The 17164-nt window shown below is 45.5% G+C and overlaps 1 protein-coding gene across 1 annotated transcript; it reads right to left on the bottom strand.

Annotated features, from left to right (window-relative positions):
• Window positions 1–329: 329 nt before the first annotated feature.
• Window positions 330–15181, bottom strand: FOXN4 (forkhead box N4). The gene is made up of 9 exons (XM_042865894.1): window positions 15126–15181; window positions 5589–5752; window positions 4598–4713; window positions 4404–4514; window positions 4147–4274; window positions 3618–3714; window positions 3332–3539; window positions 1970–2353; window positions 330–1367 (listed from the first exon to the last, which is right to left on the bottom strand). Exons 1-9 carry the CDS (start codon window positions 15179–15181, stop codon window positions 1117–1119), a joined length of 1515 nt encoding a protein of 504 aa, XP_042721828.1. The 3' UTR covers window positions 330–1116.
• Between the last annotated feature and the right edge of the window lie 1983 nt (window positions 15182–17164).

Genomic DNA, 17164 nt, shown 5'->3' with positions numbered 1-17164 from the left:
TGGAGTATGTAAACCTGAAAATCTAAATTAGGAACAATTTTACTTGGGCTAATCAGAATGGGAAGGTGAATTGGAATGGTACAGTTAGGATATTTGGTCTCTGAATTTAAGAAAAGAAAACAAACAGTGAGTTTCACAGTACTGAAAGTGCTTATTTAAGAGAAATGTAGTGTAACAGTGACTGAAGTGGTGTTTTTGAAGGTGAATAACTTAGTTGATGTAAAACAGGTTACTGCAGCATTTAAAAGAATTTGAACAGTGCTCAGTTTACATAGTTTCTCTTCATAACAATAAATATAAATAAATTTACAAATAGTAATACTGCCTAGCACAAAAATGGACAGAAGCACAATGCACAGTACTATAAAAAAGGCAAATCTAATCTTTTTTAAAACAAGTCCTAAAAATAGGCATAATTCCTAAAAGCTTCTAGCCAGTGATCAGCTTCATCATTCAGTAGTACCGGTTCCTTCCTGGGTAAGGGCTTTGTTTTAAGCCCTAGACACAGCAGTTGTCTGCTATGGATTTCTCATTAATAATCTTTTTGCTCCTTTTTTTTCCCCCCTAGCTCATAACAATAAGTTAGCAACAGTTACATCAGAAAAGTGTTAGAGGTGCAAATGCCTCCAGAGCCTGCGTGTGATCTTTGTTCAAGGCAGCAGTCATTTGGCAACATGAGAAGAAAGATGAACATGGTACCAGATCAACCTTTTTGGATGTGAACTTGGTGCTGATCCAGCCATTGAGTTGTGTTGGCCTCTGTGTGTGTGACAACAGAACAACATCAACAAGTAAGTTTAGATTAGAACGTCAAGCAAACGTGTTCTCCTTAACTGGACTAGTTTTCAGCTCAGCTCCATTCTAGTAGAAGTTCCTGCTGACTGATGCCTTCCAAGTCCTTAAGAGCTCACCAGCCCTGCAACACAACCATCCATGGATGAAAGGTACAGCAGAACTCCACTGGTTTGAGTTATTTTGGCATTGCGTGCTGTGTCCCAGTAAACAGCCAACATTTCCAAGTGTCTGCAGGAGGAGCCGTTTATTGCTTTCAGGTTGGATTTTAAGGGTTGGGAGAAACTGGCCCCTGAATTCAAGGTCCATGGAATGGTGCAACATTTAGAGCAGAGCGATGGGCTTGTTGCCTTGAGGGTTCATGTACTGAGCTGCTGCTACGTTGTCCACGGAGGTGTAAGTGGTATAAAGGCCTGTGACCTGAAAGTCTGACAAGGAGTGATCGCTGCCACTGGAGATGGGGGTGAGGCCAGGAGTGCCCAGGTCACAGTCTGAGAGGTGCAGGGGAGAGTTGCTGAAGGCACCCAGTGTGTCAAGGCTGAAGCTGTCATCTTTCATTTCCTCCCATATGTTACCTTTAAAAGATTAAATTCCAGTCACAGCAACACATCCAACCTGTTCAGGCACTGTGGGGAGGGGGTCAGTCCTTAACTAAAGGGTTTTATGTGCTGCTTAGAAACAGCACAGTTTGCAGCTCTGGAGTGCAAACGCAGTGAGCATCTGTTCCCCCACAGGCCTCTGGGCTTTAGCAATCCAGTCCTTCCTGGACAGCAGCTATCTACTATGTGCTGACCAGAAAGAAACCCAAGGATCATGCTAAGGATCTCCATAAGCCAAAGATTTACAAATGAGAGAAACCACGGCACAAGTAGAGCTATGGTTTCCGAGGGATGGAGAGGTGTGATGTCCCAGATCTTTAGGGGGACATGTCTACTGATATCTAGTGCAGTGCCTGAACTTGAACCATGAGGGTAGTTTGCTTTCCTAACTAGCACAGGGTAGAAATGCAATGAGGAAGGCTGGGGAAGTCAAGCTGCACAGGCCAGAACCCAGCGCAAGATTTCATCTCAGTTAATTCCATCCCAGTGAGTCCTGCTGAAGCCCTTGGATATATATTCAGCAACGACACAATCGTATAAATTCTGCCCTCCACTCCCCCAGCTTCCTTCTCCTATACCTTGCAATGCAAAATCCATAATGCTTGGGTCCAGAGCATCCACCTCCGTGTTCATGTCTGTGGTCACGTTCAGGAAGTCGGGAGGGGCACGGCCCATGGGGTGGTGGGGCAGAGGGCTGTGGCTGATGTCAGGCAGAGTGTGGAGAGGAGGAGTCTGTGCAGGTGCTGGGGAGTCCGGCGCGATGCGAGCCTGGGTCTGGATCTGGTGATGCAGAGGGACAGACTGCAGAGAGAGCGTCATGATCGGTTGGGGCTGCAGCTGGGAGATGGAGATTCGGCCTTGGGCTGCTGCCATGTGGGTCAGGGTAGAGATCTCAGGTTCTGCCTGCTTACTGGACCGCCTGCAGTTCTCAGGTCTGTCAGTAATCAGCTTGTCCAGCTCCTCTGTGCATGCAATGCCCGTTCCCAAGGAAGAAAAGAGGAAGTTTAACCCATTTGTTCAAGTAGGTTCCTATCAAAGCATTTCATTCATTTCATTCGTGAGCACAGCTTTGCACTTTTGCAATAAAACCTAGAAGGCAAGCAGCATCTGTGACTGTGTGAGAAGCAGTACAAAAGGCAAGCTTTGACTGTGCAAACTGACTGTTCAAAGAGCAAAAAAGTGCCATCTACCTCCCTCCCCTTAGCCCATACCCTAGTCAACTTCCATAGTAACCCCTAACACAGCTTGAAAAAAAATAAAGAATCACATGAAGTTCGCACAGAGCAACCCAACCAGCATGGGCAGCATGCTTGGAAGGTCTCCTGCTCACAGCAACACTCTGAATTCTGCTTCTTTCCCAGGTGAGATTCACGCGAGAGCCTCCTGGCAGTTTCAGTGGCAGTATTGTTTTTAAGTAAAGGAGAATGTAATTTATCAGATTGTGTATTAAAGAATTTACAGGAAAACCTTCTGGTTGATTTTTGCCAACACCGAGCTGCTGAAAGCTTCAAAAACAAGCATGCATTTTTATAAGAATGAGAGCAAAGAGTTTTGCAGAGCAACAGCCAAAATAAATAAATAAATAAAAGCTGACACTATAAATGCTAACACTGGAGGCAGCATAACTCTTCATAATGTGCTAGATAAGTTAGTTAGCATGGAGGGAAAAGATAACCATCTAGAATGTGGGGACCAGTTTATGCTGAGAGCTTCCGTGTCCTCAGCAATGGTAGTGACCCAATTCAGTGCAGAGCACAGGGATCATTTTGGCTGTGCAGGTTTAAGGCAGAGGTTGTTGGAAGGCCTGAGAGCTCTGTGCTACAGGACTGTTGTGCAGGACTTGGTCGTTTTTGTTTCGTTTTTCTTTTGTTTTAATTTGTGTATTCCTGGCCAAACAGACACTTTTAACACAGGCAACAGAAGTGTAATATAAGCCCTACCTGGGTTAGCCATGCTCCTGTGAATAGCAGCTAAGTCCTTCCGCTTCCACTTCTGCATCTCCTCTTCCATTTTGTCAATCTTGGCAGGATTGAGAGCCCACAGACATCCCTTGCGCGAGGTGCCACTCATTTTGTTCTCCACCTTCTCAAAGCACTTATTCAGGGACAGGTTATGACGCACGGAGTTTTTCCAGCCATCAGGGGCTGTCTAAAAGATGCAGAAAGATGTCAGAGAAATATGCTGAGAACAAAGTAAGTGATGTTCTACTCCCAGCTGTATGCATACCTTGAAGTAGGGAAAGTGTTCCTTCATGAAGCTGTAGATCTCACTCACAGGGAGACTGCCCGTTTTGCTGTTCTTCAATGCCATTGCAATTAAGCAACTAGAGGACAGAAAAACATTTAACAGGTTGCATATGCAACAGGTTGCATACATCATGTTGTCTCCTGGTCTAGCAATCTCAGATCCATCTCCATTCAGATACAAACATCTGGTTGACCACAAGATTCCCCTGGTAGTCTGTTTCCCCCTAAGGATCTATAGTCAGTGAGTTTTCAAGTGCTCAGAAGGGCACCCTCTGATCCTGCAGACTTTACTTCCCTGTGCTGTTTTTCTACCTTTATGCCGATGGCCAGGAACTAGTTTGCTTGTTCAGTCCTGCTACCCCCCAGAGGCAGTTTCCACAGAACTCTCGGGTGGCTGAATTGATCTGTGTTCCCTTCAAACGGAATCAGATGCTCTTGTGCTGTCCCACCTGCAGTGAAGTCATCCCAAAACAGGCTCTGAGCAACATGCTGTGCTGGTATCTACTCACCTGTATGAATAGATGGGCTTGGGGTAATGTTTTGGATGCAGTTCTTGGGCTGAGTGAGGAGCCAGGCGAGGCTGAGGATAATGTGGCTGGGTGCCATACGATGTGTTGTAGATTGCTGCTGGGTTACACTGCATGCAAAGGAAAAGAAGAAGAGCGTCCACGACTGTGTGTAGGCTTAGGGCTTTTTCTTCTGAAAGAGTTCTAGAGATGTTCTTAGAAGGCACTCTGAGACACAGACCACAAGTAAATAACAGTACCTGCTGTGTATTCTGGGCTATGGCAAACACTTGCTGTGGATGAGGAGGGAAGAGCTGCTGCTGTGTCTGCAAACTAGGAGAGGGCTGCCCACCTACAGAGTACTGGCTCATCTGCAGAGACAAAGACAACAGACGTGTCAGTCTTCAGATTACCAATATCTTTTCCTAAGAAGTGTTGCAAGGGTTGCTCTTACATTGGCTCCATGTGATGAAATAGAATTCAGTCCCAGGACTCCTTGTGGCAGGCTGGCCTGGACATGAATCATTGCTCCAGGTGCTCCTGTGGAGTGCATGTTGCTTGCCATAGGACCTGTTTTGAAAAAATCAAGTGTAATAAATGTTCACGTGAAAGTACACTTCAGAAAAGAGAGCTGACATTTATTTGTAATAGGTGCACTTCAACGCAGCTAAGTGTGGAGTGGATAATCACACCTCTCTATGGCTTTCCATCCCAAAAGAACTCTGAACCTTTCACAGATTGCAAAGCTGACTTTGGCTGCTTTCAAAACTTGTTATATAGAGACTGAAAGATGACAGGTGTTTAACAGTCCGCAGTGCTCTTACAGACACAGTATCTTACAAAAGGAAAAAAAACTATCCAGAAACAAAACACAAATTCAGAGCTCTCTATATTCCAGACGGATTTCTGCTCTAAAGCAAGCAAGATGATATGCTGAGCTTGCTCGGCAGAATGCCTTGGGGAACAAGTGTGTTTGCCTGAAGGATGCTCACAAAGAAAAGAAAGGCGTTCAGTGAACAGATGCTGTAAGTCTGTGTGAAGCAAACAGGTATGGGGTAAATAAGATACTCTTAGTTTTATCGGTGTTGAAACAAATGAGAAAGATTAATTACCTAATTTCCAAGCTGTTGAAAACCTCTGAAATACAAGTATTAAATACCTTGGCCCAATTTCACACATGGCATTGGCAACTACAACGAGCAGAGCAGTCTGCTGGATCCTAAGATTGCTGCTGTGACAGCTAGGACTCTGCCTCTTGAAGTGAAAGAAAGATTCAGCAATGTTTCATAAGAAGACAACAGGCTTCAGGTCTTCTGTCAGGAAGCAAAAAGTAATGTACCTAAAACAAACCCACTACTAGGAAAGCTGGAACGTGTGGAGGAAAGTGAAAGGGGCAATAGGCTGGGTCATTTCAATAGCAGTTATTTACCACCCTAACAGTTTACCTGTCTGCTGTAACATTGCATTCTGGGCACCAAGGCCAAAATCCATTCTTCCACTGGCCATCTGTTGTAACCGAGGAACATCAACAGATGTCAGCCACGACAAGGACTGCAAGTCACTGGGGAGGTCATCTTCACTCAGCTGGGAGGGATCAGAAGCTAAGAGCCTGCAAAACAGCACAAGAGGTTAGAAAAGAGTAGAGATGCTGCAAAACTGCTCCCGGTAAGAAGGGAGATGTCTGGGATGCCTGAGCTCATGGAGGTCAGCAGGGAAATGCATCAGGCTGGAATTCTGCTTGCAGAGTTCGGATGTGACCTTTTGTTTCACAGCTGGCTTGTTACTGACATCCTTTGCTTTTTAATCATGTGTTCCTTTGTACAATTTGAAATGTTTTAGTTAAGAAAACATTCTGTGCAGTGTTTATAGGGGAAGAAGTCATGAGAACCTGGAAGAGAAACTGCCTAGAAACAAAACCCAATCTGACTTGTCATTTTCACTTTTGTCTGAAATCTGTTCTTGTAGGGCCTTGATGTAGAAGAAACCTGTTCAGACTCTTAACCTGACAAATCTGCATTAGCATTAAAAGGCAGTGAGCAGCAAGCCTTGGAAATGTTTCTGTTCCCGGATCCACCACAGCCTGCTGCTGGCTTTAACACCTGGGCAGAGCTTTTCCCAGCCCCTGTGCATCCCACTGGTGGGTGCATGAGTGAAATTTCACATAATGAATCATTGATCTTTTCCATTCAGAGATATGAAGTTACTGATCATTAACAAGGAACCATGAAGCTTAGAAACAATCTCTCTCATAGATGTGTTGAAGCCAGCTGCGTGGCACTAATGCATGTTTATTGCCAAATAATGATGCAGAAGTCTTAAAGAAATCTGGTCTCTTGCTGAACCATCTTTTACCTTCCATATGATTCCAAGGCAGCTCAAAAGAACAAGAACAGAACTCTAATACCTGGCAGCCCAGGGGCATTCAGCCCCTCTGTTTGTGATTTCCTGAAACACACATCAGAAGTTCCAGAAATTGTTATCTGGGAAATCCTGAAAGCAGAATGTCATTTGTTTGTTTGTAAAAAGGCTTTGAAAAGAAGGAGGAAAAAAGAAAAAGCCACGAGCAGGAGCCAGAAGTTAAAATCCTGGCCAGAAACATCTTCACATCTCTCTCCTAGCCTACCGCATTTTCTTTCTCGTACTGTAGTTAAAGTGCAATAATTAGCATTGCCATGGTTACCACTGTTCAGTTATTTTGTGAGGCCTGGGACTTAAATACAGGAAAAGAATATCAGGTGACCACTCTCCCGGCCCAGAGATTGGCTGGATTGGAAGAAAACAAGAGCATTAAATGATTTGAAAACTGGGCAGGCTCATGTCGTTTGCAACAGTTGGGCCCATTCATTGTAAGCCGATAACCCATTGTGGAGCAAACGACTGTTGCCCAGTGGCACGTGGCCTCCATTGTTTTTGGGATTCTTGCTTAATTGTTTTTCTCCCCCCTCCTCCTTTTTACCAACTCCACATTAATCTGGCTGAATGACAGCCGACACACAACACGCATACACATGCCATCTGGCACCCCGGTCCCTGCCAGTCCTCCCAGACAAGTCAGCCCCCTCAACAAACAGCGGGGTCAGATGGGCGGCGAGGGTCAGCACCCACCACACACGCCTCCTGTCAGCCCATGAATCCTCCACATGCCCTCTGCTTCTCTGAGCATCTCCGTGCAGTGGGGCTGGGGCTGTGCAGCAGCCTTCCCTGAGTGTCTTTTAGTGGAGAGAAGGTCCCTGTTTCCCTGCTTATCCTGGTGGAGACTCGCATAGCGCTTCCCAGACGTGCAGAGGTCTGGTGATATGCTCTGCAAGATTGGGTGCTATCCAAAATTGGATGATCCTCCCCCGAAGATCACACTGCCTGCCCCTCAGCATCACTGGGAGACATGCAGCTCCCTCATAGAATCGTAGAGCATTTTGAGTTGGAAGGGAGACCCAAAGGCTGTCTGGTCTGCAGTGCGGCGCACAAGGACACCCACAGCTCCATCAGTGCTCACAGCCCCGTCCTCTGAGCACGGGTGTCCACAGGGAGCACCACCACCTCCCTGGTCAATCCATGCCAGTTCTTCGCTGCCCTCCTTGTCAACAACTTCTTAATACCCAATTTAAAGTCGGTGTCACACTCACTGAGCTCCATTTCAAATAGACACCAAGATGCAATGGTAGAGGCAAACAACAAGGCAAAGTGTGTGAGCCAGTTCTTTGTCCAACACAAAGATGTCTTCCTTTCTCTGTGCTAGCATGGAACAGCTGTTGGGATTCAAGACTTTTAAAAGCACGCCTGGTTGCTCACTTACATGTTTTCACTGGTAGTTGTCGGAATAACTGTTCTCATTAATCACAGGGGAAAAGAAAAAGTTTTGTCAGAATGAGAAAAAATATTTCACAGTTGAAGACTGAAGCAATGCTGAAATTTCATATACCTTCAAGAAGGCAAGGCTGCTTAAAGTGCATCCATTTGTTCTCCAAGGTGTTTTAAGCGCCCAGATTTATTCCGCAGCATAAACCCAGCTTATCTCACAGTACACAGGCTCAAGGCGTTCCTGATTTTAGTGAAAAATGCTCATCTGACTCTCTCTGGAAAGAGAGTAATACAGTAATACCTAACCCTGTAATGTCATAGGGTTCAACCTTTCTGACCCGAAAAAGGCACCAGTGCCAGGCCAGCTACTAATGCAAAAACACACACTGTAATACCACGTGCTCAGATTCCACTCCCCTCCGCCATCCTTTCTGTCTCACATTTCAGGGTAAACTTCAGGAGTCAGAGATCCTGCCTGTAGATGGGTGTTCACAGCTCCTGGCACAATGGGGCACTGTAGTAAAAGCAGCCATTTCCTTTCAATGCATGTAAATGAGATAAATAGTGATACGCTATAATTAATGCACGCTGCCGAAAATGTCCCCAGCTGCACATTCCCCAGGGCTGTCTGGTGCATAAGCTCAACAGCTACGTCCTATGCAGGAAGGTTCCAGTTGCACCAAAGTTGTTACAAACATAATATTGTCTTTTAAAGGTGTGGTGAAATGATGCAATTCCATTTTCAGCCCTCTCCTTTCAACCCTCTGCAGGAAAAAAAACCTGTCTATGTGTTTCTACCCTAGAAAGGTAACTGCATTAGTAAGAACCCATGTGATATTGAAGATTTATGCCCCAGCTCTCTGTGTATCAGAGGATGCTGGCCTTCTTTGAAAAGCACCCTGAGATCTACAGTACACGACACAGAAGTGCTCGGTATAGCACTCATCATTGCTATCTGCTCTATTATACGTTGCCCAAAATATTTACCCACTTGAGATAAGCTCCAACAGAGCTTGGCCATCAGCCAGCCTGCACAAGGTTTACTTGAATTAGGATGAATAACACGGAAAGGAATCCCCTTATGCTGACCTTATAGACTTTCCTGCCAGCAATCACCGTGGAATTGGACTCTTGCATTGGTTGCACTTATGACCAAGACCACTTGAGTCTGTTAGCAGTGCAAAACACTGCCACGTTTGCTATCTGAAACAGCTCCTATACAGGTAGGAGACACCAACTAAACAGTTAGCTACATGGAAAGAAATTCCTTCCTGACACAACCCTGCAGGAGCCTGGAATGCTAGAACTGAATTTGGATCTACATCCGTGAACCTCGTGTTGAGCTGGATCTACTGAGCTGAATCTCATGCAGTTCATCAGTGCAGGAGCAGCTGTGCAGGTGATCCAGCCACTTCTACACCTGCAAACTCTGGTGCATGAGGAATTTGACTTCGGAGAACACAGCAACCATCTCTTCAATGGTGCTATAGACCAGCCTGCCAAACACCCCTGCTGAGGCTAAAGAAAAGCCTGGCAGTGACAAGTATGCCTTCAAATATTTTATCTCTAGGTGGGTTAGCCAATAACTGGGGATTCTGGTTTATAATACAGCATGCAAAGTGACATATTTCTGTAGGTATTGTGCCCTCCACCCTTCAGAGGACTCTGCCTGCATGGAGTCTGTCTCTAAAAGCTGCAAAGCACTCAAACTGGTTGATGTTGCACGGTGAGTCTGGTGCAAAGGGATTTGAGCGTGGCAGCAACTCAGCATTGCCACTGTTCTAAACAAACCCAGACCAAAACACCACGGCTGTTTTGCATGGCATATTCAACTTCGACCATAGTGTTCTAATGTCTCTCAATGGAAAATTTTCATTATCCCTGCCAGCACTGACACTGGAGCATAAGTAATGCAACTTCGAGCAGAGGCAGTCAGCAGTGATAGATTCTTAATTAGCTGCTTGCAATGGTTTATCCAGAGAGCGACGATTCAACAAGAATCCTACAAAAACTTTCTCTTGAATTGGTTCTCAGAAACTGTTTTCTTTTGTCTGGGATTATGTAACGGCCTCAGAACAAGCACAGCAATTTCTGATACATAAAGCAACACAAGGAAAACAGAAGTGTTTTGTGACTCTTCAGCTGTCTCCATGGTGAGAATTATTCTGTTTTACTGAGTCAACCTGTCTTCTTTCGCTCTTCACTGACGGTTCTGCTCTTCCCTGCTACCTACACTTCTCTTCCCACCTTCCCCCTTTCCCTGCACCAGGGTCTGTTTTCCACACTGCACAGACATCAGTCCCCTTTCTCCTTGCTCTGTCCCAGCTGCTCTCACTGCTGCTTTTGGTCTGCAATCCCACTCTGCCTTTTGAAATCCCACTACCCATCCACTCCAAAGTGCCCAGCCTGCCTTTCTCCTCCCTGTCTTCAGAAATTTAGTAATTTCTGGCCTTGCTGGAAATGAGAAATTAGGCAGCGGTCCAGGAACAACCAGAACATCCCTCCTCAACTACAACTGGGGAAGCTTTAGATTAGATGAACCAAAGCAAAAAGCAAATAATTACCCTGTCAGGTGTTGCTCTTCTCCTTTTCATAACACCATGGCTCAGAAGAGAAGGTGATTCTCCAAAAACCTTCTGCAAAGATATTTATCCTCTAAAAGAACCAGTTATAGAAGTGCTGTAAGAGACTTTTATACATCTCAGCTCGGAGTTTCACAACACCCCGTTACCTCATTTTGGTATGGGATGAAGGGAAACTGAATTACAAGTGACCTACATGATTTGCTTAAGCCTAACAGGAAGTGAGCAGCAGTGTCAGCAGCAAACCCAGAGCTCACTCCTTGCTCTGCTTCACCCACACAGTCATTCTTTCTTCCTGTAGGTTAAGATTTCCCAGATGCAGCCTGTATCTTAATCTACAGTATGTTTTGTTGGGGAAAAAAAAAAAAAAAGAAAAAAAGAGCTGTAACTAATGTCAAAATAAGTCTCTTCTTGATGCAAAAACGTGTTGAAGCATCTGATGCTACACGAATGTTTTGTGTAACGGTCAGCAGCGTTGTCTATTGGGGAAGCTGTTTTTTCCTTTAACATTGCTTCAGCTGCTATTCATTAGCAAAGAACTGATTTACTTGCCTGGGATCCTGTGCAGATAGTTAATCCAGTGTAAAAGGGACATGAAATATGCTGTGCTTTGCGCTGCTGTCAGACCTGTCTCCCTTGCAGAAGTTGTGCTGCGCTTTCCGCACAGGCGAGACTTTTTCAGTGGGCAAAACAAGAGCGGGGAGCCCTGAGCACGTGAGGTTTCTCACAAGAATGCTGGAAAAAAGGCAAGTTTTCTGCTTCCTTGTCTTGAATTGAAGGTCAAGCACCTTTTATGAGGTAACACAGGAGCTCAGTTCTGGTTTCATTGGAAACAGAATAGCCTCGGAATCTTGCTAGGTACTGCCCAGCTACAACCAGTCCTTCCCAGCTCTGGCAGCAATTGCAAGACAATATGAGAAGCAAGGGCCACTATTTTTTTTTTATTAATACTGATTAGCACATTTCAGGAACTGCATAGGAAACAGTTGAGCTAATCCACTTAAATCAATCCACTGCAGCCTCAGTTTGACTGATTCCTAGGAGGTTTCTCACATTTTTTTGAAAGAATGAAGTAAGTCCTGTGATGAAATTCCTCCGACACATCGAGTCATTATCTCACTCCCTGTCAGACACACATGGTGTCAAGGGAATGGACACTGACATTTTCTTCAGGAACAATTACGGTGTTGTTAGTTATGCATCTGTAACCTTTTGTCTGCAGAAATTTACTTCGTGCAAAGCCCAGCCTCCATCTATCCACAGGATTGATGGTGGAAAACACCCAACTGTAGCTCGCTCCAAAACCAGCTATGAGACTACCACTTAGGAGAGCCAAAATGTCCCGAGTGCCATAAAAGATAAAGACTGTCCACCATTTTCACCTCTGTAACGCCATGTCATGTCTAGTCATGTCTAGAACATAGGGAACGCAGTGGTTACGTGTTGGTTGTCTGTGAAGACTGTAGACATGGCAATCCAAGGCTTATGGGATTTGCTGCCAGGATTAAGCAGTCGCTGAATCAATGGTTAGAGAAAGTAGAACCATAACTGTTCAGGACATGAACTAAAGGTCAGCTTAACCCAAAAAGCTTTTAAAGCACAATTTGATGCCAAACTGTGCGTGTAGAAATTCAAGGTTACAGAAAAAGAACTGAATTAGATTGTCTGATCAGTTAAATATCGTATAAATACTGTATTTAAGAATCAAAGGGACAGTTAAAATGGGAAGAAGAGGAAGGACAGTCTTCTAATATATTGAATACTTCATAGTCACGTAAAAGCCTACTTTAGCCAAGCCAGAAGTAAACTACTGTAAATCTGTTATTTTCCCTTCATCTGCCTCAGTGGGGCTCCAAATCCTAAAGGTTTTCATGTTAAATCCAATTCTGCACTCGTATACATTGCAGTAGATCTTCTACTTCTCTTGCACCAGTTATTAATGCTCAGCAAAACTAAACTGCAAGAAAATGAATTGCAAATTTCAGTACTGCTTATATTACTTATATTCAGTATTTCCTGAAGCACTCACAAAGCAAATAAATAACTCGAAGACCAGCTCCAAGCCCATTGAAGATTATGAGAGTTCTCCATTGGTTTAGAGTCTTTGAGTGGGCTCCTATAACTCACATAGCTTTGTGCTGAAACGATACAGGAGCACCACTACAAGGTAAGCATGTACTCTGATTCCACATCAAAATACTTACACTGCAGCACAATATTCAGTTATTCATTAGAATTAGCCAAGTGTTGAAGTCTTGAAAGTTTAAAAATCCCAGTGTTAGGATTCTCTGCCTTTATTCCCCAAAATGTGACATGAAATCATCAGCAATTCTTGTCACTGCTACAGTTATGAAAATACTGAAGGTAGCAGTATTTTCTCTGGGAAAGTTGATAGAGGCACTTTTTGGCTAATAGGCAGCTTTACTTTGCATTGACAGCCCGGCAGTGACAGTCCCAGAGAAATGTAGGAGCTGGGGAAGCTGCCATGGCCCTAATCATTCCCAGACAGCATGATGTTTTACAGCTCACAGAAGAGATGTTTGCCCAAAATAATTTTATCAAGGTGCAAACAGCCCTGGTCTTTGCACAGAGTAGTTAGGAGGATTAGGCTGCCATGTCAAATATGCTACAGATGCTTTAGATCCAGAGAATTCTAATGTCTGCTAAAATTAGTGATTTTTTTCCTCTTCTTTCTTTTTTTTTCTCCATTAAAAAAATCAGTCATTTTGAGATCTATGCATACGTGCATGAAAACGTGTAGGTATTCACTGCTTTGATCCCCAGCTCACATGCACACACGCTCTCCTCCTTTTCAGCATTTTCTGCTGCAGCCTCACAGGAAAGCCTGCTCTCCTCTAAGTCCAATTGCCCAATTGAAAGATTCCAAGTGAGACAGAAGAGCATTCTCAGCCCAGACCCAGCCTCCCACTCACTAATTGGAGGCCATTCCCCATTTTGTAGAGCCTTGATGCTCCCCCATGGAGCACTCGGGACTGTGGGTTCCAGTGCTGGACTGTGGTGACAGCAGGAGAGTAAACAGAGCTGATAGAATTTGACAGGTCTATTCTTTTCTTAAAATCATTCAGTCTAAAAGATTTTCTTTTACATAATCCAAAGTGTTTTCTCATGAAGTAGGACAAATACTGCTCTGCATTTATGGTGCAGTTCAGATTTTATGCATTTTTATCAGAATTTGCCACTATTAAATGAGGTCAAATAATTCACTTTAAAGCTGCAGTAAAGAAATCACAAATGGGTTAAAAACTTCAGAGAACTCTGATCTTCGAGTTCAGAATGTTTAACAGAGATTAAAAGTAGTTTTTAAAAGGAGCTGACTTCCCAATAAAGGAGAAACTCTTACAATTCCTTTATTGGCACTAAGATAAATCCAATCTTTCTCAAAGGGAAAAAAAAAAGGGGGGCTTTTTAAAATGAGTTAAAGAATAATTCTCCCCATAATAAGGGTCTTTGTTAGGGTGGTGTGCTCTTCAAGGCACTGATACAGACTTAAATGTAAGCACCCAGAAAGCTCTCTCATACACACCCCTCATTAAATTCTGAATATTTCTTTACAAATATTTACACAGCCAACAAAACGTCTGGAGCAAAGAATGCTTTAATAAACAGCAAAACAGAGTTCCACAACCCTTCTTCCACAGTGGCTGAGGAGGGTATAACAAATCACTTGTTGAGCTGCAAGGGGCTGCAGTGCAGTGTTTGCATTTTGAATAGAGAGAGGCTGATAGAAGAATACCTGCGGCTGAGCACTGGTGCCCACAGAGATGTGTGAAAACACCCTCAGGCTGGGAGGGAGGAGAGAAGCTCTCACTCCTCATTTTAAAACAACAACAACAAAAGAAAAAAAAGGAAAAAAAAAAGAGATCCTTTTCTTTATTGTAAGAGCCAGATCGTGTTATTATGTGTTTCTTGGAACTTGGCATCATGTGACAAGATGTAACCTAACTTAACCCAGCGCACTGTAATTCATGCAGAACTATCCCATGACTTCTAACAATGCCTTTGCATGATGAAAGATGTGTGTTGGTATAGAAAAATTATCAGAGGCTGTTGGCAAAACCAGATTTGCTCTCACCAATATTAGTAGAACTAATATATATATAAACTAGTGCTTTGGAGTACTATGTATGTATGTACATACATAAGTACAAAGTATGTACTTTGCTTGTCTTAATGGAAAAATTATCTGGTGCTTATTGCATGTGATTCAGTCTTTGCACAATAATGCAAAATGCAACCTGAAAGGAAACTCTTAGATAATTCTAAATTAACAATAATTGATCTACATGTTGTCTGATAACACTCATACAGGAGAGAGAGAGTGGGAGGTCAGCCCGTGGCTTGGAAGGTGCATTTAATATGGCTTAGCATCAAATTGCTTTAAATAGGAATCACTCTAAGTAAGCAATGAGCTATAGCTGCTCTCCACTTTGTTCAGCTCGAGAAGAGCAAGAGGAGCAAGAGAAATGACACAGCTGGCTTTTTAGAACAGGGTCGCATAAGGAAACGGTGAGAATCATTTGTGTGCCATCCGTTGGCAGGTTTTGGTGGTGCTGTGTGGTTCTCCATCAATAAAGCCCTCACCTGTACTCCTGGGCAGCGTGCTGGCTGTGCCCTGAGCTCCGGATGAGTCCTGACATCGTGGACGGGAGGTCGCTTTCTATCATCTCCTTAGGAAATTAAAAAAAAAAAAAAAAAAAGGGGGGGGGGGGGGGGTGGGAGAGGAAGAAATAAAACCGAAGAAAACATTTATGGGCACAGACGCAGTAGCTATCCAGCACTTCAGCACGGGGAACGGACCGACAAAATTCCAACCGAAAACCCCAAGCGATGGGAAAGCAGAACCAAAGGCGCCACCTCCGAGCGCGCTGCCCGCTCTTAGGCCACACAACCAGCTAAAAAACGCTGTCATAAGGGCGAAGCCAACGCGCTCGGCGATTCACCGCGAGCTCTGCCCCGAGCACCGCCCGGCGCTGCGGGCCGCCCTCAGGTGAGCGCAGCCCCGCCGTGCCCCAGGGCGGCCCCGAACCCGCGACCCCCGGATCCCACCAACCTGGCGGCCGTCAGAACGCGGCGCTGCGCGCCCTCGGGGGGCGGTTCGGTCCTCCTCGGGCGGTTCGGAGGGAGCCGTGCGGGGCCGGAGCTCCCCGTGGGCGCCGCGGCACAGCCGCCCTCCTGCCCCGATTTTAAATTTCCCTCTCAGGAGCTGTCCAGCCTGGAGCATGCGCGGCCGGGGGTCAGGGCCGGGGCAGGGCTGGGGAAGCGCGTTTCCTCAGAGCCCCCCTCAGCCCCCCCCCCAGCCCCCTTCCCTACGCCTCCCCTTGATCCCCCTCCGCCCGGCGGGAGCGGGTCGTGACGAGAGAGAGAGGAAAAAAAAAAAAAAAAAAAAAAAAAGAAGCGCAAGACGAACTTCTCGCAACTTTCCAGAGGGTTAAAAAAAAAAAAAAAAAAGAAAAAGGAGGAGGGAGAGAAGAGCGGGGGAAAAGAGGAGGAGGGGGGCGGCATTCAAACGTGCGGCGGCGGTTTGAGTGTCAGGAGGGGAAAATGAAATCTCTGAGGGGAGAACCGCCCGAGCCGGGCTCGCCCCGCCCGATGCCGCCCTGCTTTCCCCGCCGCTCGGCCCGCCGCCTCCGCCACCCCCCATCCGAGCCCGGGAAGCTGCCCGGGAGCGGCCGAGGAGGCGCGCGGAGCCCCGCGCGGAGCGGCGGACGCGGGGAGGCGCCGTGAGGCCGCCGCTGCGCGCGCCCTGGGCCGCCGCCTCACCGCCCTCGGTGCCAAAACGCGCGCCTTTATCCGATCGGCATCTCCCCTCTCTTTTAGTTTGAAGCCGTTTCCCCTCGTCCTGTCACGGCAGACCATCAGAGGGACAATCCCGGGAAATGTTGTCCAAATGTCGGCAATACACCTGATTCGTTTCCCTCGTGCAGGTGATTTGCGCCCCTCCTGCTTCCAAGGGCCGGATTACCACAGGTATGGAGCAGGAAGGTGGTTGATAACCCATCTTACTCGCTAGGGGAGCTTAAACTGAAATGTGAAGGGATGAAGGGCTTAGTTCTGCAAACACGGAGTGCTTAGCCAGTTGCAGCAAGAAAGGTTCTGGTTGAATGTTACGAAGAAAGTTTTCACACGTGATCTCTAAAATAACACGATCTTCAGCAGTTAAATTCTTTCCTTCTCTGGAGTAACAGATAGCGGAAGAAAACTACAAAGAAAAGCAAGGAATTCACTTTGTAAAGGCATTGACTTCCTTGTCTGTGAATTTATCCTAAAATGAGCATTAATTTCTGTGAATTATCATCTGAACTGTAGCAGCTTGCTTTGGACGTTGAACTGGATCCGTTTTGCTATGAAGTGAGGTCACCATAAAGCGATTTTGTTTTATTTTCCCCACTCTCAAGTGTACTTCAGATGATTCAGTCAAAACTAACAAGAGAGAGTTGTGGAACCCTCAAAAGCCAAGATTTAGGATAACTCTGCAAAGACTTCGATCACTTCTGCATTCCACGTGGTCAGGCTTTAAAATCAAAGTGTTTCCCCTACCTCAGACCTGCTTAGACTGCGAGCCACAGCTGCCACATTGACGACAGCAGGGTTGGAAAACTGCTCCTTGTTAATACATCATC

The sequence above is a fragment of the Lagopus leucura genome, unplaced genomic scaffold (assembly GCF_019238085.1).
Source record: "Lagopus leucura isolate 7727_CA_CO unplaced genomic scaffold, USGS_WTPT01 Super-Scaffold_806, whole genome shotgun sequence".
Taxonomy (NCBI): Eukaryota; Metazoa; Chordata; class Aves; order Galliformes; family Phasianidae; genus Lagopus; species Lagopus leucura.
Note: the sequence above shows the minus strand (reverse complement) of the source record. Positions and strands in the feature narration are given on the sequence as shown.